The 26,712-nt window shown below is 40.0% G+C and overlaps 1 protein-coding gene across 1 annotated transcript in view; it reads left to right on the forward strand.

The window, feature by feature from the left end:
• Nucleotides 1-3,133: 3,133 nt before the first annotated feature.
• nAChRalpha1 (nicotinic acetylcholine receptor alpha1) overlaps nucleotides 3,134-26,712 on the forward strand; it is a 166,014-nt gene continuing 142,435 nt past the window's right edge. Inside the window, exon 1 of the mRNA XM_071594253.1 lies at nucleotides 3,134-3,394. Within this exon, the coding sequence (XP_071450354.1) occupies nucleotides 3,134-3,394 (261 nt within the window). The remainder of the gene's footprint in view (nucleotides 3,395-26,712) is intronic.

Below are 26,712 nucleotides of genomic sequence, written 5' to 3' on the forward strand. Positions count from 1 at the left end.
GCATAAGATATCTGTCAATAATTTTTTACTATAAATTAATACTTACTAGTAAATAAATATAGGAGCATCTTGATGTATTGAAAAGGAGTTATATCAATAGCTACATGGTTTTGAATATACGTGTATGCACATAATTAAACAAAATTCAGCAAAATATAATAATTGAATGACAATCTCTGGATGGTATTCAACAATTATTTTTAATACTTCACCGTATTATAAGTCCCTATGATAGAGTAACTGAAATAACGTGCGATATACTACAATGAAATGTAAAGTAACTATGATTTTCTACTCAAAAGCTATGGTTTTCAGAATAAATCCGGGTATTAACGTAGCAAAATCTTTGGTGTGCACTAGGTTGGTTTTATCTTACTCCTCTCTGTGACATAATTTATTCGCCAGTCATATTAATATCTTTAAGAAGACATTCAAATAATTAAATTTAGTATTTACAATAAGAATCGGGAAATCATGCATTCAATTTTAGCATCAATAAATGCTTATGTAAGTTTATCATGTAAAAACACTATACATGAAGAGATTGTCTGATAAATGAGAGTGTATCGTCATTTATGTGCGTTTCGTTTTCTTATGAAAGTATATCAGTTTTCTTTTAAAAACAATAGGATCAACCATAGGCCACCATTCTAGAATTCTATCTTATTAATACTTTATCCTCTGATTCCTTCAATTTTGTTATCTTCGCGCTTTAATAAGTTTTAAAATGAAAATAGGAAAATTGCGTGGACCTCTGGTAATTTCTTCTTTCAGAGGGCTCATATTGTTAATGTAAACTTGCATATATATGGAGTCTATTATATATTGGACTCTAAATGTTAATATCATTGAGTTTACAAGTTTTTATTGTTCAATGCAATACCTCTAACATTATTATATCATTTTCCTTTCTGAATCGGACTGCAATAGAGTACTTACCCGTACGATTTCCTTATAATTTGATATACGTCAATGAATTTTTCCTCAAGCTCAATGCGGTCAAACTGGTTTTTCTCCTCCCATGAGTATGTATTTATTAGGACGTATTTATACTGTTCTCCTATCACCATCAAGTTTCGATAGCTTAGGCTCTTTGGTTCGACCTAGTAGTAGTTTTTACTTGCTCGCGCATGTAATAGCGTCACTGAAATTCATTTACGCTCCACTTCCAAGCTCATAAACGTATTTCAAAATCTTTGAATAAGTTTTCAAGTTATCCCAAAGCTTTGCCCAAAAACAAGCAAACATATTGGCAGTATAGAAAATGACATAATGCATCGTTGAGCTGGCGTAGATTTCTTTTACGAGTAAGTGGTTTTGAAATATTTTCAATCATATTTATAATAAATACTCATATACTTATACATACTCATAATACATACACAATCATATTTATAATACAATGCTAAGGTTCCTCAAAGTAAGAAATAAATGAAAACCTCCTTGATTTTTTTTACCATAACCCATTGAACTTGCCAACGGTTTTATTTTGAAACGGTAGTTCTTCTGGCAGAAATTGGAAAGACAGTGATTAATGATTTTTACTCGCGAAATTCTATTGGTTTATGCTTAATTAGGATTAGGCCTTTACAAATATTTGAAAAAATCATGTAAAATCTTGATGGGGAATGTAGGAACATGTTACATCATGAAATCCAATGCTTAGCAGTATTTATTTACTCCGCCTGCATTACAAATTAATGCGCGTCAATCAAGAAATCAATGAGTGTTTTAATTAAATAAAACAATGGATTCTACTTTTTATTTGGCTGTTGCTTTTCTGAGCTACTAGTTCAGTTATTTTTCAATTTTAGTAAAGGCAGTAAAATATGCTAATTGATTTGTTTGATAAGGAAGATAAACATTTAACTTGCAAATTACTAATTCTAATTAGGGTTTATGGATTGTGTTTATTTTTATCAAACATTATTTTGAAACATATTCAAACTGTTGCTACCCTTAGTTTTCTCACGAAACTTTTGCATGCGATTTCGGTTTTAAGTTTGACCTTGGATAATGGAATGTACAAGTTAGAGTATAGATGACTATCTAACAGAGGTTAATAATAACAGTCGTAATGTCTGACTCCAAAGAACAACGGGGCACGTAGACAGAGAGAGATTTGTGAAGTTTTAATTTAAAAATTAGTTCTTTTTACGCAAGACTTGACCCATACTCTTTATATGAATATCCATAAGTGTTATCCATCTATGAATACTTTGCTATTTAATTTTCTATGGATACTTAATATTACACCAGAGCCGATAAATCCTATTCCAGTTCAGTGCCACCTTCGAAACACCAGCATCGGTAGGAAAAGCATCCTAAAACATAAACCAACACATCACAAGTTTAAAAGAGTCTACAGAACGCAGAATAGCCCTGAAGCATCAAATCTATAAGCGGAACCCAATAACCACATATACTACTGCTCTAATTGAAATTCCACCCTTAAGGGCTCGCTCTTCGAAGGAATTCCGAAGAGAATTAGTAAAAGTGATCCAAACAGCGGCCTAAAAACATGAAGATAGGTGACGGTTGAACTTTATTCGCCAGAAGTGGTTGCGTAATAGACATGTAAATTATGCCTATACACACTTTTTAATTAAAAGCCAATGGAAATTTGACAAAGATGATTTCAATTCGGATGTTGTTTTTCTGCTGTTCTGCTGAATTCTGTTGTTGTGGCCAAATTTCCACCTCAATCTCCATATGTTCACAAAAATATTGAAAAAGGAGGCAAAAAACCGTGCACATCAAACATTTGCGGAGGGAGTTTTTTCGTATGACGGCACTCTTCCCAGCCCTTTCACGGGAGCGGGTAGCCGCCCTTCCCGCCGAGGCGGTCGGCCACAATCCGCCCACGTTCACAGAGGCGGACCCCTGAGGGAGGTGGCAGGAAGTGGGGAGTGGTTTCCCTGCAGCTAGTAGCGGCGAGATGAATATGCATCCATCGCATTGCATTCTGACCTGGTGGTTCTATGTGTGTGTGTGTGTGCGTATGCATGACGCGCGTGTGTGTTTGCGAGGCGTGGTATTGACCCGTGACGTTCTCTCTCTCTTCCCCACAGGTTTCTGAGTGATCGTTTAGACCGGGCAGCCCGTCGCTTGGATTAGCGAGCGTGGGTGTGGAATGGGCGGGGGGCGAGAGGGGGTCGGCGGAGGCGGTGGGGGGGGCGGATGGGTGGGAGTGGGAGTGGGTGGCGGCGGGGGTGGAATACTCCTGGCCCTCCTCCTGGCTGTTCTGGCGGGGGGCGCGAGGGGGAACCCGGATGCAAGGCGCCTCTACGATGACCTCCTGTCCAACTACAACCGGCTCATCAGGCCGGTCGGCAACAACTCGGATAGGCTGACGGTGAAAATGGGGCTAAGACTCTCGCAGCTGATTGATGTGGTGAGTACGAGTTCAATTTCCAATCACCCCTCCTTATCCGGGGTCTCTCTAGGGAGGTTACCTCTCGAACATACCTGAAAACCTTCAAGCTGGAAAAGATCCAAGACAGTTCTTACTCTCTCCCAATGAGAGTGGTGTACGTTGCCCTTTAACCTAGTAGCTAAGTGCATCTCTATCACGACAGATAATTTGAGAGAACGATTCTCATTATCAAATACGGTGATTAAAGAACATTCGTGAATAACTGTGCTGTGATCATACCAATTATAATAACTTAGGTTCTTAATGTCAATAGCATTGAGGTTTACGCTCTTTAATTGCAAGGCCCTTGAGGGTAATTCCCTCGTTAAAACAATGAATGTTTTTTCAATATTTTGCGTTAATATGGCTTTATTATTTGAGTTTAACTATTCTATTTTTGGCCATCTTAAAAGACTGCAAAGAATAGGTAGGATCAAAGAAAATTATTTCAATCAACGACCAAAGAGCCCAAATTAATTTGCAGGAATATGGTAAGTACATGCTTGGGAATACGTTATACTTTAGTTTTCACTTAGTCACACATACCTTAGTTTTCTAACTTTTTCGCTTTATATGTAAAAAAACTTGTTAAAATTGAGGCAAAGAATAAAAAAAAAATTTATTTCAAGGAATGAGGAATTTAGGGCATGAACTTAAAAGTTTCCCATGAATGATTTCTATGAATGAGAAAAATATGATGTTTGGATTCATTTTGGCAATACCAGAATATTGATACTTTTTGAGTTTTAATCAATCAGTAGCCATAAAATTTAAAAACACTGAAATTAGCCTCATTACTCCTTCACAACCCACTCGATGCCTCATCATGTTTTATTCCCGCTGCATTTATACCTTATAGCATTCCTAAAAACAAGTTTTCGGTTAATGACGTAGGTACACTGAATTCTCTTCTCATTTTTCATCTGTGCGTAAATTTAAGGCAAATATATTGTCTACTAACTTAAAATGTAGTTTTCCCATTTATTAGGGAAACATAGTTTATGAGAATCCATAAAATACAACTAAATTGATGTATTTCCTTTAAATAGAAGCTAATTAATTATTATTTTTATTTTTAAAATGAAACTATGACGCTAGTATTTCAAAATTTTAAGAGCAAATAAGGGTTAAAATATTAATTTGTTTCATATTAATATTTCATTTAATGATATTATCACTCTAAAATTTATTAACTTACAAACCAGTTCAGGCAAAATGTCCAGTTCTAGAAATACCAAATTTTCTCTGTGACGAAAACAATAATTTGTCTAGTAATTAATGAATAAGCATTTATTTAACCAAGGGTAAAACTATGTTCCAATTTAATATCGGAAATATGAAGCGCGGAAAGAATTCTGTTACATAAAAGTAGCCGCGTAATGTCCTAAATATAAAATTCATAGGTGAAAAGCAGAGCCGTGCTTAGTGTTATTGGTGAAATCTATCATAGTCTCAACTAAATGTTTTGTGAATATCAAGTATTGTCAACTTTAAAACATATCCAAGCACAACGTTTGAATGTTATTGTGCGAGCGCAGTTTTCGTCTGACGCATGACAGCCGTATGCATGCAAGAATGTATTTTCCCTTTGAGATCCTTGCGGTAGTGGTTTCCGCTGTCTCTTAACCATTTTACTTCATGTATTGAAAATGTGCCTTGCATTTCCGTTAAGGGGATACTGCTGTTGTGATTTGAGGTCTCCTAACTATATCGGCAACGTATTTTCCTGGGACTTGGAAGATTTCCAATAAAACTAAAAATAAAACCGAATCGGCAGACAAAGTTGAAAGAGTAAAAACTCAAAAAACAGAAGAAGAAAACTACGTTTCCAAACCAAAAGAAATCATGATTGGTTCCTTTTGGGGGAAAATGTAATGTTAAGACTTCCGATGCGCAACCTTCCCTCTGGGATCAGAAACCACTCTCCGCGCAAATTACTAGTCTGGAAATGTAACTTTTGATGTTCGTCCACATCCTCCCAAGTTTGCGTCGTCGAAGGAAACGACGTCCCAAATTGAAACGGCGACACAAAAACTCAAAAAAAGGACAAATAATAATGGTATTGAGATCTAAAATGGTATAGCTGGTTTTTGAGGGGACGGGAACGAGTTTTTTTGACGTCACGAAAACTCGATTGGCACTCTCTCTTTCATGGTTAGAGTGGCCCAGAGGCGCAAATGCTGTCTCGCTCGCCGCCGAAGACCTGGGCAGGGAGAGGAGGGAGGGAAAAGCGGCAGCAAATTTGCCCAAGTCAAGTATGCCGGCAGTACTGTTGTCATACGCCGAAGCCCTTCACAGAGTCCCCGGGTCGAATACGGCGGGGAGAGCAGTATTAAGGAGGCCGGATGGGGAGGGGCAGGGCGAGGTTGAGGTTTCAGCCTTAAGAGCGAGAGCTTGGGCCATCCGAGTGGGAGGTGGAAAAGGCGATGGGGAGGGAACGAAGAAACTGGGGCAGAGCCGTGTTTGGGGGTGTGTGTGTATGTGTGTACGGAAAAAGCGGGCGGTGGTTCAGAGAGGGTAAATAAGTGATGTACATAAAGGAGATGGGAGAGGGAAGCGGGACGTAGCGGATCGTAGGTGTGAGGGGTCAAGGACAGAGGAATATGGGGTGATGGAAGATGCAGGAGGCGGGAGATCGCATGAGGAGGCGATGGATTAGATAAACATCCAGCGTTGAACAAGTGAAATGAAAAATAAAATCTTCGAGTTACAAGGGTAGGGCGGGAGCAGGCATATATAGGGTGCCCCCGTGAGATGAAGTATTGTCCTAGAATTCGGATTTAGAAGCTGCTGTTAAATATTTGTTGGATTTAAATGAGTCCACTCGCCATCGAGGAAAATGAACGGTCGTAATCTATGCTCTGGGCCCCTCATCTCCAAGCTGCAGCCCTCCACTTACCATTGTACCCTCTTGATATTTTAAATTTTTTTTAGTTTTAATGCATGGGGTATTTTAGTGCAGTCCATACTGTACTGTGAATAGGACTCGACTTAAATTCAGAGTTAAGCCTCTGGGCACACTCAGCTTCACAAAAGCTGTGTTAACGTTCGGTTACTAAAAGTTGGAAAACTACAGCTGACCCCGGGGTAAGAGAGCTACGCTCACCCCTAACCCGACGTATGAATTTCACATACCGTAAGGCTTGGCATTAGAAGGGCTCTACCTTCAATCAAAACCCAGCCTTCGGGTTGTTTTGCGCATTTTCGTAAATAAGTGAGTGAAATTGTTGGGATTTTCCGCTAATCTAAACACCAGATTATCTTAGTGCATGTATAACTTTATCAGTTCATTATATAGCAGGTATTTGGCAGCGATTTTGTGGTTTATGAAAGACTTCCGAAATTACAACAGGCCAATATATCTGAAAGATTAAACATATAAATATATATACATATATATATATATACATATATATATATATATATATATATATATATATATATATATATATATATATATATAAAACTTGAATGATAGTCTCACGAATATGAATAATAATGTACATAATGTACACCAAGATAGCACCAGCGAAAAAAAAAACAGAAAAACACATGCAAACCTCCTCCTCCTCCCAAATTACCTTCCTACATGTAAACGTATCATTAATAGGCAAAACGTTACACACTTCTGCACTTGTAAAATCAAACAACCAAGAACAATACTTGCACTATAACAGTTGCCACGCATATCACACCCAATGTTTCATTCTCTATTCCTTTTCCTTGAAAGGGCGCAAAATCTGCAATCATCCCTACTCTTCAAATATTCCTGTAAAACTTACACCATTTTCTCATCTAACGAGGTTATCCTGACTCCATCATAAACGAAGGACTCCGAAGACATGCTTACACTCCCAAACCTTCCTTTCTGCAGAAACTCGCCCTATTTCAATCTATAATACGTACCTACCCAGCCAAGAGTCTCTGAGATTAATCCTAAAAACCCTCTACCCTATCCTCAATAACCGGAACTCCACCATCAACCTTTTTTCTAAGTGCCCTCCATTACTTTAATACGCACGCCCCGCCACCTTATTAGATCTCCTCAAGTCAACTAATCCACTCCTTAAATCCCCAGCCCTTCCTAAAGCCACTCCTATGCCCTGTAATAAACCTATATGCAAAACATGTCCTATTTTTAAATCCCGAACCCCATCCCTCTCCCACCAATTCCCTACTCCTCGTGCACCTCAATCAATGTGGTTTATCTTCTGAGGTGGCAACTATGCCCTGCCTTTTATTATTATTATTAAAAATTCACATGCGCTGATAGACAGTATCAGGTGGCACAGAAGTCTCAAATTACAAAGGTAAAATCAGTCATTAAACAATAGTGCACCTAAAGGGAACTTCAAAACACAAATTTCTTTCACAAAGCAAGAAATCCCCATCTCATTAACATCAATCAATCACAAAGAAAAAAAGGTAAATTAAAAAACAATTAAGCTGTTTCATATAATTTTAAACCACACATCAATCAAATTATTACATATATTCCTTATATCTTTTCTTAAAAGTATACACTCTGTTAGGAAAGGGCTAGAATTTTTTGCAGGTCAGGTGTTCAAATTAACAATTGTTTTATTTAGAAAAGAAATGTTTTTTGGACAGTGGATCACACCACTAAATATTGGAATCAATAACCACCGTGGCTCATGTAAGAATTTTTCACCCATTAAGATGCTTCTAATTTCAATCCCAAAATATATCAATCAATCCCGAATAGATCACTCCCTTTGATAAATGCTGTATTAAATTAATTATAGCATCTAATGGACCATCCACTCAAAATAAAAACAATTAAACAGACCTATATTTTGCTTCTTGATACCTTGAATGAGGTATATGTCAGTTTCAGTATATGTCAGTCACTAATAACCCCAATCTACAGATATTTTCATCCCCTCTCCGCGTCTAAACCTTCCATATCAAACCTCCCAACTCTTCCCCTCCCAAACTTCTCCCCGCCTTCCCCTTCCATCCAGCTTTCTCTTCCTCTCTTATTGAAAGCTTCTCTTCAGTTTCTTCTCTCCCTTGAAAAAGGTGGTCTCGTCACCGAAAGTTCGGAATACAAGAGTTTTATTTGTGCGTGTTTCTCTGTGTTTTTGTTTGATAGTGCTATATTGGTGTAAATGTTAAATATAGGTATGTGTGTGTATATGTATATCACAACTATTGGATCCTAGCCGTCAATGTTATATATGACTAAGGGTTATAAAATATGACGTTGCTTTTAAGCACCTTAATGTTGCATTAGCTCTAAATACTTTAAAATAGATCTCAAAGTCCGAAGTCGAGCTAAGCTAACATAATAATTTTTCCATCAAAATTTAATTAGGATAGTCAATCTTTTTAGGCTCTAGATACAAAAAGAAAAAGTTCTGCATTATGAATGTAGTTTATTTATTTATCTTCACGCAAGACTTTTTACAATGGGTTTGCCATTGGCTAACGAGATTATCCCTTATCAGGAAAATTCTATAGTTCATGTTTCAACTCTGTTGTTGGGTGATTTGCCTGGGGCAGGTGAAGTTCATTTGTTTCGTTTTCCAAGAATCGGCATGTAAATTTAGATGAAAATCGAAAACAGTAAAATTAAACCACGAGCAATTTGTGATGTGCTCTTGTATACTAATTTGGAAACTTAAACAAGTATACCTTGGAAATTAATTAATGGTAACGAAGAATCATCTTGAAAAATGAAATTGCCAATTTACATTTCAAATTCATTATTTAAATTTGGGGTTTAGCATTCACAAAAGTTTTGACAATGAAACTATAAGAATGACTTGTTTACTTCATTGGAGACAATATTTTAAATGTAAACGCGTGTTAGCATTGGCTATATGAACTTTGAAACCTTTTATTTCTTTGATTTTAAGACCGTCTTCGATTCATCTTAACCGTTATTTTCTATTAACCATAAAACGGACTTACACCTTGTTCTATGCGTGTATGAGTAAAATGAACGCATGTGTCGAACAGAAGAGCGTCAATGTGAAGTAAAGCAGACCATTTATAAGGATATACGAGAAATATATTGAGGAAATTAAATGACTTTAATGGATTTCACCATTTCCTTTGACGTCTCTCAGCCAAATGTTCGAGGTGGATGCATATTCAACAGGGAGCACCTTAAGACAGAGCAGGAGGGTTGGGAGTTAGCGCGGAGGAAAATTCTTCGATGAGGGAGTACACCTTGGATATTTAATTCAAAGGGGAAGACAGGAGTGTGGACCTTGGAGAGGTGACGGGGTGAGGCAGGAGTTGGGTTCCGAGGTAATCGTAGTATGAAAAGGCTTGGGGGATGGAATCACGCAAACTTTAATTACGTCGTCTTCACTGAGAAGATTGAGGGGGTGTGGTGTAGGGGCGGACGAATGGGCTTGCGGAGAAGTAGTCGAGGAAAGGTTAAATTCACCGCCGCGCTTCTCCACACAAAGGGGATGAGATCCTCTCAGTCAAAACCTCTCAGCTCATCCCACTTCCTGCAATCTCTCTCCCGCCTTGCGATAACCCCTCCTTTAGTTTCCTGCCAAACCGTCGTTTTATAGCAGACTCATCCCCAGAGCTACCTCCGGAGATTTCCGCCCTCGCTTCCCCTCTCCGAATCTTCCGAAGTATGTATCCTCTTGGTACACCGGAAGGGAAATAGAAATGTTAGCAGATGACACGACCAGTAGTCTTTATTACTTTTGCATTTTATCATATTTCCTCAATCTTCTCCCACCCTTTTGTCACCTCTTCTATTTCTGATACCAAAAACCGATATTATTTCTTTTATCAATTAGGTTTATTTTATTTCATATTTCATTCAATTTCAAGTCATTTTTTTTGTTCCGCGCATTTATAGTTCTGTTGAACAATCAGCCTTTGTTTTGTTATTGCAATTATTTGAATTGCAATTTTTCTCTGACTTAACTAATTATTATGTATTCTTGTTTTTTACTTTAAGTTGCGAAGTTTTTAAAGATACCAAATCGTATTCAATTTAAATGAATTTACTTCAGTCCTTTGGTCTAAAATATTTGCTAAACGAGTAGAATATTTAGAGGTATCTCCTATAGTATTCTCTCTGCATTATTTTAGACATTATTTTAATGTGTTTTTGAATTAAATTCATGTAAAATTCAAAATTTAATATTGATGACATTTCTTTTTGTAGGAAATATTTACCTCTAATATAATACCGAGTACTCCAATATAACGCGTTAGAGAATCCGGATTTTAAATATGCAATAAGAATTAATGTTATAAAAATGAGAATAATGAGGTTCTCAAAAAATGAAAAGGTTAAAATGAACATGGAGGTGATAAATTAGGGGAACTTGAACATTTAACCATGTAAGTTCTTTTTGTGGAATACTATTGCGATGGTAAGCGGAAGAGGTTGGATTAGATGACAAGGATCGTAGCAAACGTTTAAAGGAAGGATTAGTGATATCTTGGACACGTAGACTAGTGTTTTTATAACTCTAAAATTTATTCATTTAGGAAATAGAATGTAGTACGTGAGAGGCATTTCAGATATGCTTGGTTTTACAAATAAAAAAAGGGCCGAGAGTAAAACAAGCTTAGAATTGACCGGGGAAAATAGAAATTTGAAGAATATACGAAAAGTGAATGCAGGACGTGTTGAGTGACAGTGAAATTTTGAAGGCTGCTGTAAGAGGAAAAATTGAGTAGTCCAGTTATTATGTGATAAAAAATATTGCTCAAGCTGTAGCTATTGCTCAAATTAAAATTCTGTATAAATTTTGAGGAGTATTGGGTTTAATTGAACGTGTTTTACGTTCACTTAAACCCAATTAACTCTTAGGAAACTATGTAAAGTTTTATAGCAACACTTAGGTTATCCATTATCTTCTTGGGCGGGCCGCATGAAATTAACGGCGTGAAAAGACATACAATACGTTTAGTTTGCCTTTTTTAAATACGCTCCTATAACAGTCTTCATGTCTTAAAGGATGTTTGAATTGCGATATGATTTTAAGATTTTATCCTATCAAAATAGCATTCTTTAAAATACCGAATAACTTAAACATGCGTCTATGGAATCTCTCCAAAATTGGGTCAGTGCCCATTGACTTAATATTTCATTTTCCAAACCACTGACTTTAGCAAATTTACACTCGTGAGAGATGTGGATTTCTGTAGTAAAATGAATCGCCAAGCTACTCCAATGCGAATGTGCAATCTCCGAGGAGTGTATCCTTATTTAAATGCTAATTTTGAGAGTTATCTGTCTTAGAAGGGAATGGGTGATGACTTGCTGCAGCTCCACCCGTAAACATCATGGCAAAATATTGCATGACAGATCTCAACGAAATATAGAATAGTATGGAGAGCGTGTATCTGCAGAGCCGTTGGCAGATACCATTGGCGACTTAAGTTTTTTCTTTATTAAACTGCTGTCTGGGTAAGAAATACATTTTTGCAGCTGTTGCGAGTCGCCAGAGTTAAAGCCGTTTTTTATTCCAGCATATTTCAATTCCTTCTTCTTCATAAACTTGAAAGTTAATTAAGCTCTGTGAAAAAATTTCTATCTAACAACATGACCAACAGAAAAATAGCTCGAAACTTGAGCATCAATGCCCTGAATTCCATATATCTAAGGTCTTTCTTTTATTTCTGTAAGAATGGAGCTCAGTCCCAAATATTTTTGTTTGAGAACGTTTTTAAAAATACTTTTTGCAAGGAAAATATTTGTAATGTGTATACACTTACCAACGTTTCTTCAATCACCTTCCTCCTTCGACTAAACCAGTCTATACATTAGTACTGGTATTTATCTGTTAGTATTTTATGGCTGATGATTAAGAAATAATGCCAAGGATCATTTAATTTTTTTCAGTTAGTATTTTATGGTTGATGATTAAGAAATATTGCCAAGGATCATTTAATTTTTTTCAATAAGGCTTTCACTCTAAAAATTCCATTCAATGTTAGATGCTATTTTTCCTGCTATCCAAACTCTCAAAATTGAGTTTATAAGAGCCTGTAGTGTATGCAACACATTAAATTTATATCTATTGCGTATTGCATACATATCAGGTTATACTAAAATAATTTTATAATTCATCGCGCGCTATGCTCCGAGATAAAAATAGTGGATGCACTAATCAATACAGTAAAGACTCTACATCCAGATGATTCTCACCTTAAACTAAAATTTTCCAGTAATACAGTGCTTAAATCGAAAAAATGAAAAAGGAAATGTATCACATGGAAATTTTATGTCTAAAACGCCCATATCCTTCATGTTTATGCCAAACTTTACAATGTAAAGTAGCCTCATTTTCTGTTGCCATTAATTGGTGCTCGGTCCAATATTATTCTCATGTCTGTAAAATATTTTTTTCCTATAATTACACTTATTAATGCTGTCCATAATGATATTATATTTATCGTAGCGTTCCGCTCATGAGTTTCCGTAAATATACCCACACGGAAAACTTTTGTGCATCTCAGTATTATATGCAAATGATATTGTAGGTATTTTATTATAAGTATTACTGCTAATGCATGAAAATTTATCTTTTAAATATCTTTCACATTTATCATTCTATAATTATTTTTTGAATGATATAGAAAGGATGCCTAGGATCATGTACGATTTGCTTAAATAAGACTTTTTTGCTAAGAATTCCGTTAAGTGTTTGATGATACTATTTCTGCAATCAAAAATATTTAAATTAATTTTGTAGGCCAATAAAAACTTTACTATCAGCCATGATAACAGATGACCACTCATGAACGTATACAAGTGGTGAGAGAGATATCGAATTGTAGGTGTAGAGAGAATAGATATCGTATTCCTAGGTTGGAAAATATACTGTACAGATAACGGGAAGTGGTACTGATGAAGAATCCACCGCGTTACACACTATGAAATTTAGAATTTAATATGTCGTAGGGACCGAAACGACCTAAGCTCATCTACACATTCGGTAGGATTACACTGATGACTGGTTGAATGCACCGGTTATATCATTGTGATAAATAATAATATATTAATACCATTCTTTTAAAAACAAATCTGGAACTTCAATCAGGAGTTTGTTAACTAATTTACATTCAACATAAAATTGTGCATGTCATGTATAATATTATTAATTTTGTTCGGCGCAGACTTTTAAGAAGTGAAATGATTGAAACAAAAATTTAATTGTACCCTAGTTGATTATATTTCCACTGAGAATGCATTCTAGGAAATAAACTAGGAAACTAAAGCTGTATACAAAGCCTAATATCCCCTACATTTTTCCAGATTAGGTAAGTCATGATTCAAAGGAATGTTTTTGAAAGCATTAGCTAGGAAGTAATTCACTCCATAGCACCCTAAATCATCAATATATTTCCTCATGTCGCGACAAAAACCGCAAGTGAAGTATAAATAAAAAGGATCGGCGGGAGAAAAAAGTGCAGTATCGTGTTTCTTGGAGCGCCGGAGGGTGAAAATGGCAAATTTACGTCTCAACTCTCCTCCCCGACATTCACACTTTATGTATTTATATTTCCCCCCGCCCCCCGTTATTCTCCTCATTCTCTCCATCCCCCGCGTCCTTCCCCCCCCATTTTCCCCCAGCGTCTTTTCATCCATCCCGATCTCGTCCTCTATCCCTCTCTCATCCCCCAACTCCTAAACTCTCCTTCTTCCTCTCTTCCCCTTTGCCACTCCACCGCTCTACCAAGCCAACATCCTCCCTCTCCCCCCCCCCCCGGTCCCCTACGCTCATCCACCCCTTCGCCCACCGCCGCTGCCGCCGGCCGACTCGACTGCACTGCAGATCCCTGAATCGGCTCCAGCGATGGCACCCTCTCTTAAAACTCATTCTCCCGTCTTTCCCTCCCTCCCTTCTTCCTTCCCTCTCGCCTGCCTCTTGAGCAATGATCGGCCTCCTCCCGCACCGCCTCTCGCTCCCCCTCTCCCCACGCTTCCTCCACCATCACTACTTTAATTCAAATTCACGAGATTCCTCCGAGAAGGCAGGAAGAAGAGGACGCAGATGGGCGAAAGGAGGGGCATGGAAAGGGGAGGCAATGGGACATTTACTGGATCAGAAATGAAAGGAAGAATTGGGCGTAGCAGCCAGTAAGGGAACGGAAGGATAAAGGCAAGACGGTTTTCCGTCTTTCCCGCGGAAGAAAATTAAAAATAAATGGGTTAGGCCTGACCGTTGAATCAGTTGGTGGGGGGGAGGCAGGAGTGGGTGGCACAAAGTCCATTGTGGGGGTGAAGAAGAATATTTAAAATCACTTGGAGCTTGGAGGGATTCCGTGATCGCGTCAACAGTGCGTCGCTTGTCCGCTTTTCAGTTGTCCATTGCCTTCACATTTCAGTCGTTTTGCCATTTAGAGTAGTATTTGCTCTCAGCTTCCGCGAAAGCTAGACATAATTCATTGCTCTAAAAAACCCAATACATAATTGAAACATTTTGGCAGAATTGTGAATCAACTTCAAAGTCGGTTTGGGGATTGACAATATTTTGACTGTTTGTACGATTCTTGTATCATGTTTCATTTCTTGCATCTTATATCAGTATATATTTCAGTCCCTTCATTGAATTCACAGTCCAGCATCGAATAATAAAATATCTTAGGATTACAGTATCATTGACCCTATTGTGACGGAAATTACAAATTTTCCCTGACTTCGGAAATCGATTCTGTTTTTGCCTATGATGTTTACTATTTTTGCATAGTACTGCATACATTTTAATTCGTTTCTAAATATGTATACAAATAATCCATATGTTTTGGCCTCCACTTTTGCCTTAAAACATGCGTCAATTTAAACCTGAGACAGAGGGCAAAAATTAAAATTGAATTATATTTTTTAATACTTGCGGCAGTCTTAATATATGATGTGTGACGTTGTGCTTGGCGCAGCGTCACTTGCCCAGTTCGAATACGCGCGCCCCTCTCGCGAGCCGTAGAACGGCGGGGCGCTATCTGTGGGCGCCGACAATGTATGGAAGAAAAAAGAGAAGAGCGGAGCGCGCCGCGCGCGGAGAGTGTCGGCCAACACGTGGTAAGGAGAGTTCGTTGTGAGATGCCCGAGAGAGAAGGTCGTGTGCTATCATCGTCGAGTCACCGACAGCCTGCGAACACCGGGGGTGCGCGTGCCAGCAACCGACCTCGCCGTGTGGGCCCACCGCAGGCCCCGACCGGAACATCGGGAGCCAGCAGTCGACAGCGAGGCGGCCATCTTCGGCTGCAGCCGAGCGGCCACCCAACATCGTGGCCCAGCAGGCGTCGGCACCGCGCGTCATGTTTGCTTGGGAGCGCCCACACCTTTTCTTGTGATAATAAATAGTTCTTATGAAGTTTACTCGTCAGAGTCCATTTTTATGCGCCTCCTTGCGCCCCTCGTGATTTCAGCTGAAGAGCCGCTGCCCACCCCGGGGCACATAAAAGGTGAGCGAGCCCTCCCCTGGGACGAGGAGTGTGATGGGCCAGGTGACAGCCAGCGGCGTGACTCTGCGGCTAGCCATGCGGCTAGCCTGGCGCCCTCAAAACAAGTAGAGTCGCGGCCTCCCTTGTCTCGCGGTATCGGGGAAAATTTATCTATAAATTAAATACCGCGTCACAAATGGCGCCCAACGTGGGGCAGCCTTTCTATTGTTGTGCGAGAAAAGTGACAATTATATTTCGAGAGTGCGCATGAGGCGCGAGTGTAAAATGGCGTCGCGTCGGCCTTGACGAGGCAACAATGGTGTGAAGGAGAGCGAGCGGAGTGATACCGGCATGGTGTGCATAGCGTGTGTGTGAGCGGGAACGATGCGTGAGTAACATCGCGCGAGCGCCAGTTATTACATACAGCTCTTTCGCGAGCGGTATACAATTTTTCTATTTGATTTATAAATTAGTCCTTTTTTTTTCGCTATACATTTTCATGAAATAAAAAAAATTTAAAATTCTTTGTGAGGGAAGCAGTAAATAAGAGATTATAATTTCTACTCAATCTTTTGTACTTGAATGTGGTTTGTGCGGTTGCTTTGAGTGGTTGCTTGGCGTTGAGGGTGGGATGAAAGCTGTGAACATTCCCGAGGCGACTTGTTTCCAGTTAAGTTGCGGAGGGACGATCGGTTTCTAAGATTAACTACTATTATTGGCGTGAGGGAAGCTCCGTGCGTGGCCACGTATCCCCAGAGTGGCAGAGGATCCTTTGAAAAGAGGAAGTGGAGTTTGTAATTTTTGAATTTTGAGGTTAGGTTATGCTTTTAATATAGAATTCTGATTTATTCTACCCTATTTGTTATAAGAACTGTAGAACAGGGAAATATCTTTAGATTAGGATTAAATTTTTGCAGTAAGCGTATTTTAGGTTAGGTGGGGCAAATCCTTTAATTATTCAATAGGTTAAGAATTTTCTTCTTCCTAATTTACAATGGAGGGTGACACTGGATTTTTGGCGAGATATCAGAGAGATATGAGGGCACTGCTACGGCATTCAGCGGTAAAGGCAGAATTTGAAATAATTAAGCAAATGAGTGAAGAAGAGGTGGAAAATGAGTTGTCAAGTAAAGGACACTCCTTGGTAGGGCCACTCTTAGTGCGCAAAGAGCGATTATTGCGGGCTAAGCTTCTTTTGGCACAACCACGGTTAGGGACACCATGGTCAAAGAATTGGACGAGGATGTGCAGCCTGACGATGTAACCCTCTCAGGAGCTTTATACGCCTTAAACTGGGACGAAGACCTAGATGCAGGGCGGAAAATGAAACGAGCATGCAGTAAGGGGCATAAAAAGAAGCACATCGAGACGGAGAAAGTTGCCGCAAGCGACGGAGAAATTAATGAGGAACTGAACCCCATTCGGACCATTACAGCAAACGCAGCGGGAGGCCCTCAGCCCAAACTGCCGCTGATGGACTCATATGATTTTCCGCCGCTGGGGGAAAGGAAAGAAGCGTCAGATTTGACCAGAGAAAAGGAAAAACTGCGCATTCTGCCTTCGGAAGCGAAATCAAATCAGAAAGAGATACCAGTACAGAGCGACCGCAACTCTGAGGAAATAAAGGAGTTGCGGAGTCAATTGCAACAGCAGAACGAGATGATCAACAACCTAACGGATGGAATTAGCCGAATTTTACAAAAATTGGGCAGTGAGAAGAACGATAAGGAAGGGAACTTGAGAAAGGGTTCCAGGAAAAAGTATCGGAGGGAAATAACATCCACTTCGTCATCTTCTTCAGAGTCGGAGGTAACGAGCGGGTCGTTATCTACTGACAGCAGTGATGACTCGGACGATGCATCAGGGGACGATGGACATAGACAGAGCATCAGCTATGAGTTAGGAAGGGCCAGTGCTCCGAGAACATTGGCATCTAAATCCAAGAGACATCGTACGAGCTCGTCACGCTCAGCTGAAATCTCGCAAAGATGCATAAAGGCGTTCCAGAGTTGGAAGCTTGAATTTCGAGGAGACGGCAATTCAAAGGCAAGAGAGTACCTCCAGAAGTTGGGAAACATCAGAGCCAGCACTAATGCCTCGGATAGCGATATCTTGAAGGTTTTGCCGTTTACTCTTCGAGATACCGCTTACAACTGGTATGCGGCCACGGAGGAGTACATCAAAGACTGGAATGACTTTCAACGGCGATTTAAACAGAGATTCGTCGAAGAGTGGGACGAAGAGCAAGTGATGAGGGAAATTACCAATAGAACCCAAGGGAGGAAGGAGAAGATAGCAGAATTTATAGGAAATTTACAACATCTTTCTAAATATTTGAAGAAACCGTTGTCAGAGAGGAAACTGCTCAAGGTCGCATTGAGCAATCTACTTCCAGAATATCGAAATGAGATAAAGGATCGACGACTTAAGACGTTGGATGAGCTGATGGATTGTGGTCATAAGTATGAAAGAAGAATGGCAATCAATGCTCGTTATCATGATCCTATGCCAGCTAGCGAGTCGCTAATCACGACTGGCGCTTATGTGAGGAAAGGAGAAGAGCAAGGATCGAGAAAACTAGCGAAAGTAGGGGCCCTGGGGAGTAATGTGGAGGAAATGAATAAGAAGACCAGCATTGTTAATGAACTTCAACCCAATGAGGTCAAGAAAAAGTCCATCGCGGATGGAGGAGGGAGAATACCGCCCACTATGGGGAAAAATGGCGAGCCGTCCTCTCCGAGAGAGGTCACGCCCAGCTCCTCTGGGGCAGGTTACAATGGCCGATGGGACAACCGGGCCATGACGAGACCTACGTGGTCTAGGCCTTCACAGGCGAGAAACCAGGGACCGGACTTTGACGGAGCTTGTTATTCCTGCGGAGAGTCGGGACATAGGGCAAATGCGTGCCCGAGAGTCCAGTGTTTCAGCTGTGGCGCAAGAGGGCATATCAGTGTCAATTGTCCCAGTCGACCTGGAAGGACACAAGAAAAGTGCCAACTTTGCGGCAAGGTCGGCTTATTGGCAATTAATTGCCCTAATTGCAAACACCTGTTTACTCGGCAGGAAAACGGACAAGCGGGGAGTCGCCTAGCCCAAGCGGCTTCCCCGCAAACCAATCCGTCGAACACAAACCGGCTGAATTAGATTTAGATAATCATAGGAATAAGTCGATTAGGTTAGGAAATGGTGATTCGATTTTGGAAAAGCCGAGTTGGACAGCCAAATTCTGCGAACCAAATTCGATCAAGGGAGATGTAAATAGTGGAATAAAGGATTGTATAGGGAAAGGAAGGGAGATAAACTCAGATGGGCCAGATGAAACATCTGCTCCTAGGTCGAGTTGGACAGCCAACATCCACCACCCATCTGAGGCGTTGGCAAAGATCAAGGATGAAGAAATCTACAGATCGAGGTGGACAGCCAACCTCTATCGATCTGGCCAATGCAATGGAGCTATCAGGAAAAGCTCTCCAGCTGAGCAGTCGAGACGGACGGCCGACCTCCACTGCAAAGCTGATATTTGCTGTCCAGCCGTTGATTTCGCCGAGCCGAGCGGGTCAGCCCGTCTCCGCCCACCAAATCAACCGCATATGGGGCAGAAGGCGCATTGGTCGACGGAGTCAGCTCCGCTCTGTCAATCCGTTAGGTCGGGAGAAAGCGAAAGGGTCAAGTCTTTGGTAGGATCGAACAGGCCAGCCTGTCTCCAGCCGCCAAAGCAAGCAGAGAGTGAGAGAATGAGTGAGAGGTCTCAGAGCATCTCGTCGGTGCCACAAAGCCCGCCGAGACATGCGTGGAATGTAGATTCTGCCCAGTCGCTTCACGCGGGCCGGAAATCAGAACAGGAGAGCGATTATGAGAAATTGCCTCAAGTACTGTTCACTCTGGATCGGTTGTGTTCCAACAAAGGGACGGGCAGGAATGAGTCGAGTGAGAGTGTGACATACCCTGTAACCATTGAGGACAAACCTGATAGGCTGTGTCCGGTTCAGGGAGGGGGAGTCGGCGTGGAGTCCACGCCTAGAGTGAGTTTAGCGAGTGTGACGGCAGGGCTAGTAATCAATAAGGAGAAGAGCGAGTTTTGTTGTAACAGGGCTGCATATCTTGGATATCTGTTAGACGCAGAGGGACTTAGACCAGATCCGGAAAAGATAGCTCCAGTCGTGAATTATCCAGCACCATCTAACCTCAAACAACTAAGACGATTTCTTGGTATGATTGGATGGTACGCTCGGTTCATAAAGGACGATTCGGAAATCAAGCTTCCATTGGTCAAGTTATTGCACAAAGGTCAAGAGTGGGAATGGACAGAGGAACAGCAAAAAGCGTTTGAGACATACAAAAGGGCCATTACAGAAGCCCCGGTCTTGGCAAGGCCGGACTTCTCTAAACCCTTCATCGTACAAACTGATGCGAGTAGTGAAGCAATTGGAGGTGTTCTTTCTCAAGTGAATGAGGACGGAGAACATCCAATCGTTTATGTCAGCCGAGTTCTCACATCAGCTGAGAAAAACTATACGACGACAGAGAGAGAGTTATTAGCTATTCTATGGGCCATAAAAAAACTAAGGCCTTATTTAGAGGGCTACAAGTTCCTCGTGATCACAGACCACTCCGCACTTCAATACCTGCGAAATCTCAAGGAACCTACGGGTAGGCTCGCGAGATGGGCGCTGGAGTTGCAGCAGTGGGACTTCGAGGTGGTGCATCGTCGAGGTAAAATCCATGATTTGCCTGATGCACTATCTCGTATGTACGAGCAACTTTCTGGCGAAGAGAAGATCGCTGAAATTACGGAAGTAAAGGATGAGGACTACCAACGCAGAGTCGAGGAAGTCACCAAATATCCGGAGAGGTATAAAAATTGGAAGGTCGAAGCGGGCCACTTGTATCGTTACAAGTACGATGAGCTGCTCGATCCAATCGCTGATTGTGAAGAGGGCTGGAAACTCGTGCTTCCAAAAGAATGTCGAGAGCGGGTCATAAGGGATGCCCATTGTGAACCTTCATCGGGCCACCTCGGAGTGGAAAAGACCTTCGATCGAGTCGTACGAGATTACTATTGGAGAGGGGCCTATCACGACATTCACAACTTTGTGAGGCAATGTCAGGACTGTCAACAGTTCAAAACGTCGCAGCAAGCGCCTCAGGGACTATTGGGTAAAAGAACGGTAGAGAGACCATGGAGCGTCGTAGCAGCAGATCTCATGGAGTTTCCGCTTAGCAAAGCCAAGAACAAGTACTTAATAATCTTTCAGGACTTATTTTCAAGATGGGTGGAGCTAAAGGCGGTCAGAGCTGCTACGGGGGCCAACGTGGTTAAAAGCACTTGAGGAGCTTGTCCTATTTCGCTGGGGAACGCCGGAGTATCTCGTGACAGATAATGGAAAAGAGTTTGATAACAAATGCCTAAGAGAAGCATTGGCAGAGTATGGAATAACGCATACAACAACGCTTCCATACCATGCTCAGGCAAACCCAGTGGAAAGATCCAATCGAACGCTGAAGACGGCCATCGCGATGTTTGTAGAAATAGACCATAGAGACTGGGATCAGCATTTACACGAACTAAGGCATGCAGTCAACACCGCGAAGCAGGCCTCGACTAAGATCTCGCCAGCCTACTCGAACTTCCGAAGGCATCCACTGCCAGTGAAGAGTTTGCGGCGCGAGCTTGAGAAGGGGGAAGGCATAGAGAGCAGATTGGATCCACAAGCGTGGAAAAAGAGGGCCGATAGGTTAGGCTTATTACGAGATTTAGTAGCCGAGAATATAGAGAAAGCTCATAAAAAACAGGCGCAAGCGTATAATAAGGGTAGAAGAAACATCGAATTTAATGTAGGAGACCTAGTAATGCGTAGGACCCACCATCTGTCCAGTGGGATTGATAGGTTTTCAGCCAAGCTAGCCCCTAAATTTGAAGGACCGATCGAGATACTAAAAAAACTGTCTCCAACAGTTTATATCGTAGAAACGCGTTCCATTAAGCAAAACGCGAAAGTAGATATTGGTGACTTGAAACGATATATAGCACCAAGATCCACTCGTAAAAGTGGTGAGTTCTCCGAGCGCCAAGCCCACGGAGCACACTCTCAAAAAAATTCCTTATGAATTTTGGTATTATGTAATAGGTCAGCATTGTGTGTTTGCCTCATGTTATCTTGTCTGTGTGTCAAAGTGAGCGATTTATTTTTCAATGATGTGAAAATCTCTGTCGGACATTATTGTTGTTATGGCACATAGCCCTTGAATTGTGGTGAATGAAAGTTTGCAAACGAGGTGTGATGTGTTTGAGCTGAGGACGTACTGCCTTTTATAGAGTGAATTATCTGAGCGAGTGATGCTTTTGTTGAAATTTTGTGAGAAATTCCCTTGGAATGTATGAAAGATTCATGCCAAAAGTTTGTTCATACCAAATGTATTACTTGATGTTCATAGAGAATGTGGTTAAAATTAGAAAAAGTTGTGCTATCCATTTTCTATCCAATAGCTGAAGACAGAATCTCAAAACTGAGTGAAATACTGGTAGAAATCTGTGAAATTGTTGTTATTATATTGTGTTCATAGGTTTCAGTTGCAGGCTCGTTTGTAAGCGGTCCACTCGGACGAGTGTCCGGCTTAGGGAGGGGGTATGTGACGTTGTGCTTGGCGCAGCGTCACTTGCCCAGTTCGAATACGCGCGCCCCTCTCGCGAGCCGTAGAACGGCGGGGCGCTATCTGTGGGCGCCGACAATGTATGGAAGAAAAAAGAGAAGAGCGGAGCGCGCCGCGCGCGGAGAGTGTCGGCCAACACGTGGTAAGGAGAGTTCGTTGTGGGATGCCCGAGAGAGAAGGTCGTGTGCTATCATCGTCGAGTCACCGACAGCCTGCGAACACCGGGGGTGCGCGTGCCAGCAACCGACCTCGCCGTGTGGGCCCCCCGCAGGCCCCGACCGGAACATCGGGAGCCAGCAGTCGACAGCGAGGCGGCCATCTTCGGCTACAGCCGAGCGGCCACCCAACATCGTGGCCCAGCAGGCGTCGGCACCGCGCGTCATGTTTGCTTGGGAGCGCCCACACCTTTTCTTGTGATAATAAATAGTTCTTGTGAAGTTTACTCGTCGTAGTCCATTTTTATGCGCCTCCTAGCGTCCCTCGTGATTTCAGCTGAAGAGCCGCTGCCCACCCCGGGGCACATAAAAGGTGAGCGAGCCCTCCCCTGGGACGAGGAGTGTGATGGGCCAGGTGTCAGCCAGCGGCGTGACTCTGCGGCTAGCCATGCGGCTAGCCTGGCGCCCTCAAAACAAGTAGAGTCGCGGCCTCCCTTGTCTCGCGGTATCGGGGAAAATTTATCTATGAATTAAATGCCGCGTCACAGATGTATTAATCAATCACCCTTATATATTTTTAATTAGATTGATATATTTATCGGTTATATAATTTACCTGTCGTGAAGTGTGAAAATTGAATAATTGGGTAAGATTTTCAGACGCGCCATTATTTCCTTATGGCATTGAACTTCTAATTTAAATCCAGAACGCACAGAAACTCTGATATTCCACGCTTCAATATCCGCTGAACTTATTACATGGCTATAATAATATACTATTATTGAATTAATATTGTTTCATACGTGAAATTCTGGATACAATCAAATCTGACCCAGAAGTTGGGGGACAAGCCAGAATAATTCGGAATAACGCATTCCTCTTCAAAACCATTGAGTGACTTTCATTTAATCTGCCGGATGGATCCGATGAAGTCAATCATTGTTAGTCAAATGAGGAGGTTTTAATGGATTTATGCCGTAATCAAAAATCAAAAATGATACTTGAAACTGGCACATCACCTCATTTTAAACTTATTTGTGCGTTACTATTTGGGATACAAGTTAGCATAGAATAAGAGAATATCTATTTTTCGGAATGACTTGAACCATACCATTACTTCATTGTCTAACCATTTCCTTTTACTAAATATCGGTTGCATGCATGTGATTTTTATTTTGTAGCAATTTTAAGTTTTTAGATTTTGAAAAAAAATGTTTTATATTGGAAGTTCAGATATAATGCCACTCTTTATCGAGGTTAACCTTTGCTTTGCATTGGTTCTCTCAGAAATGCCTATATATTTAAAATAGCATAACATTTCAAAACTGCAGCCGTAAAGTTTATTCAAGATTTCAATTTTCTACGAATTTAGTTTTTAGCCTAAATTTATTTGTACTTTTTCAACATATTATCGCAAATTTTTTAATATAATCATAGCATTGCCTCTTGAACAAACTTATGAACTTAATATTATTTGTCATTTCACATTTTTACGTTTTACACGATGGGGCACTTTGCTTAGACGTTGTCCACGAAATCATTCAAAATATGAAAATTTCTCTCACGTAATAGTTTATGTATAATGAAAAAGGGTGGATGTCTATGCATATTTTTAATGTTATTTGCTGGTTTTGAATCGGAAAAAATTACGCTAAATAAGATTAACAATCCAGAAAAAATGTGCAACCTATTTTGTTTTTTAACTTTCCATGTTGATGTCACATCGGATATATAAGGGTATTGTAAAAAGATGAAGAAAATGCAGCTTCGAGTGTAGATAATATATCTGGGAATAATACTACATTCGTTGACTAAAGCTCACAACAATTGCCAATTAAGAATGTATCATAGTATTTATAAGTTTACGTACATTCTTCAAACCAATCATTTTTGGTCCGTAACATTGATTGGGTTTATTAAGCTAGGAGATCTACGTGATAATTGTATATTACTTTGCTATTTTTAATAGTACTCAGTGATATTTTTAACAGGAATACTGCTCAATTCAATGATTAATCAATAGGAAAACCAAGTATAAGATAAAGTGAATAATGTTAACAAGAGTTTGAGTAAAAAAATGATATCAGTAAATAAATAAACATGTAAGAATTGTAGAGATTCAGAGTAACATTCAAATGTATAACATGTAGTTATTACGCCAACGTGGAATTAGTGCTACTACCGTCTGTAAATACTTTTCCAGTATAAATACATCAGTCGATATTATCTCGAAATTATCCCATTTATCACTAATCCTGGCAAAAATATTTTCAAGTATATTTCACTGATTACTCGTGTTTCTGGATGTCCATTATATGCGCACCATTAAAATTCATTCGTATGCTGGGTCACGGAAGTTTTTATTATGACTTTTACGCATATGAAACGCTAAGATAGATTGACAACATTTAAATTTTTCACAGTGCTCAACTAAAATATCAACTAAAACTTTTATTATGCAATGGTAAATATCAAATTTATCTAAAAAATATTATCATTGATATTTGTTCGATTCGTTCAATCATTTAAATTTCCCTATAATCCTACTCAGGATAATTGTGATTTATAACATTTTAATACAGTTCCTTACTTAATTATATGACGGGATTTACGCATGGAAGATGAAAAGGGTAATCCACACTTTCATCTATTATGATCTTTGTCATCTCTCTTTCTCCTTCTAATCTTCTTAATTAATTCTGCTCATCTTCTTCTCCATCGAGCGCTCTTTAATTTGATTTCTTGATTCCCTCTGTCAATCCTTCATTACCTCTCCCTCTTTGTCCCTTACTCCTTTTCTCATTTTCAGTTATTTTTTTTGCAGCCCGGAAAAAATTCTTTCTTTTTCTTTCCGAGGGTGAATTTTTCTTGAAAGTGAAAAATAAATCTTAGTAACTTAGCCAATGTCATTTCCCTCGTTTTGTTGAGTGATAAAACAAATATCCAGCTTCAATTTTCTTCAAATTACCATTATAGACACATTATTGTTCTCGCAGTTGTGATGCTAGAGAATTAACTTGTGTTGAGATAAGGGAAGGTAGCAAAGCTGCCATTAAGGGGAGAACTCATTCAAGACCATCGAAACTTCTCATTTACAAAAATGCAGATTGGAACATTTTTCTGCTTAGGTTTGTAGATAGAACATTAATTTTCTAATCGGATTTTTTCAATTTCATATATAAAATACTGAAGTTCTTAAACTCTTGGTTAACGCCTATCTGAGAATGGTAGAAGTTGAAAAGAACCTAAACTGGCGAATTATGGTTATTTATCCTAAAGGATTTGCATATAATGACTTCAAATACGGTAGATGTGGATAGTATGACTTTCTTTTCGAAAAGACTTCAAATACGTAAATATTGTAACTATAAAATACACAGCAAATTGTTTCATACGAAAGTCCAGGGGCCATTATCTTTGTACGTTGGTATCAGTATTTCTGAAATTAATGACTTTAAGAGTTTATTAGGGACACTTTCCATGGCAAGACAGTTATTCAGTTTCAAGTTATAATGCTAAGTCGCGTTAAGTTATTTTAAATTCGAATGATAATGTAAGATATGGTGCTTTCCCGGCGTATAGGCTTCATGAAGTTTAATCAACCAATTTAAGCAATCATCTACCCTGAGGACGATGCACGAGTCGGGCATCGAAACGTCGGCCAATATGGAACCCCTCACCCGGTGGAAGACCCGAGAAAACTTCATCGAGTGATAATATTTTAGCTAGACAGTTTTATATTACTAAACATATGCTCTTAGAAAAATTATAAAATAAATATTTTCCCTTCCGCTAAACGAATATTTTGAGGATTCAACTGTACACCATAACCATTCCACGACAAGACAAAGTCTTAGTGAGTCGATTTGAAATGATATGTAATCAACTTCTTTAAACCCAGTATATTGTAAATGATGAGGTAAAATTTATAATTATATAGAAAGATAATATTGCTCCATCTAGTTTAAACATATAATAGTAAGTGATTTTTAAAATTATAGAAAAGGGTCCAATGCCTGTTTACGAAACCTCCAAATGTAATATTTCCTCAGTAACGCCTCAGTTGATACCCCATACCACATCTTGGTGGTC

Source organism: Hetaerina americana, unplaced genomic scaffold (assembly GCF_022747635.1).
Source record: "Hetaerina americana unplaced genomic scaffold, ioHetAmer1.1.p SCAF_6, whole genome shotgun sequence".
Taxonomy (NCBI): domain Eukaryota; kingdom Metazoa; phylum Arthropoda; class Insecta; order Odonata; family Calopterygidae; genus Hetaerina; species Hetaerina americana.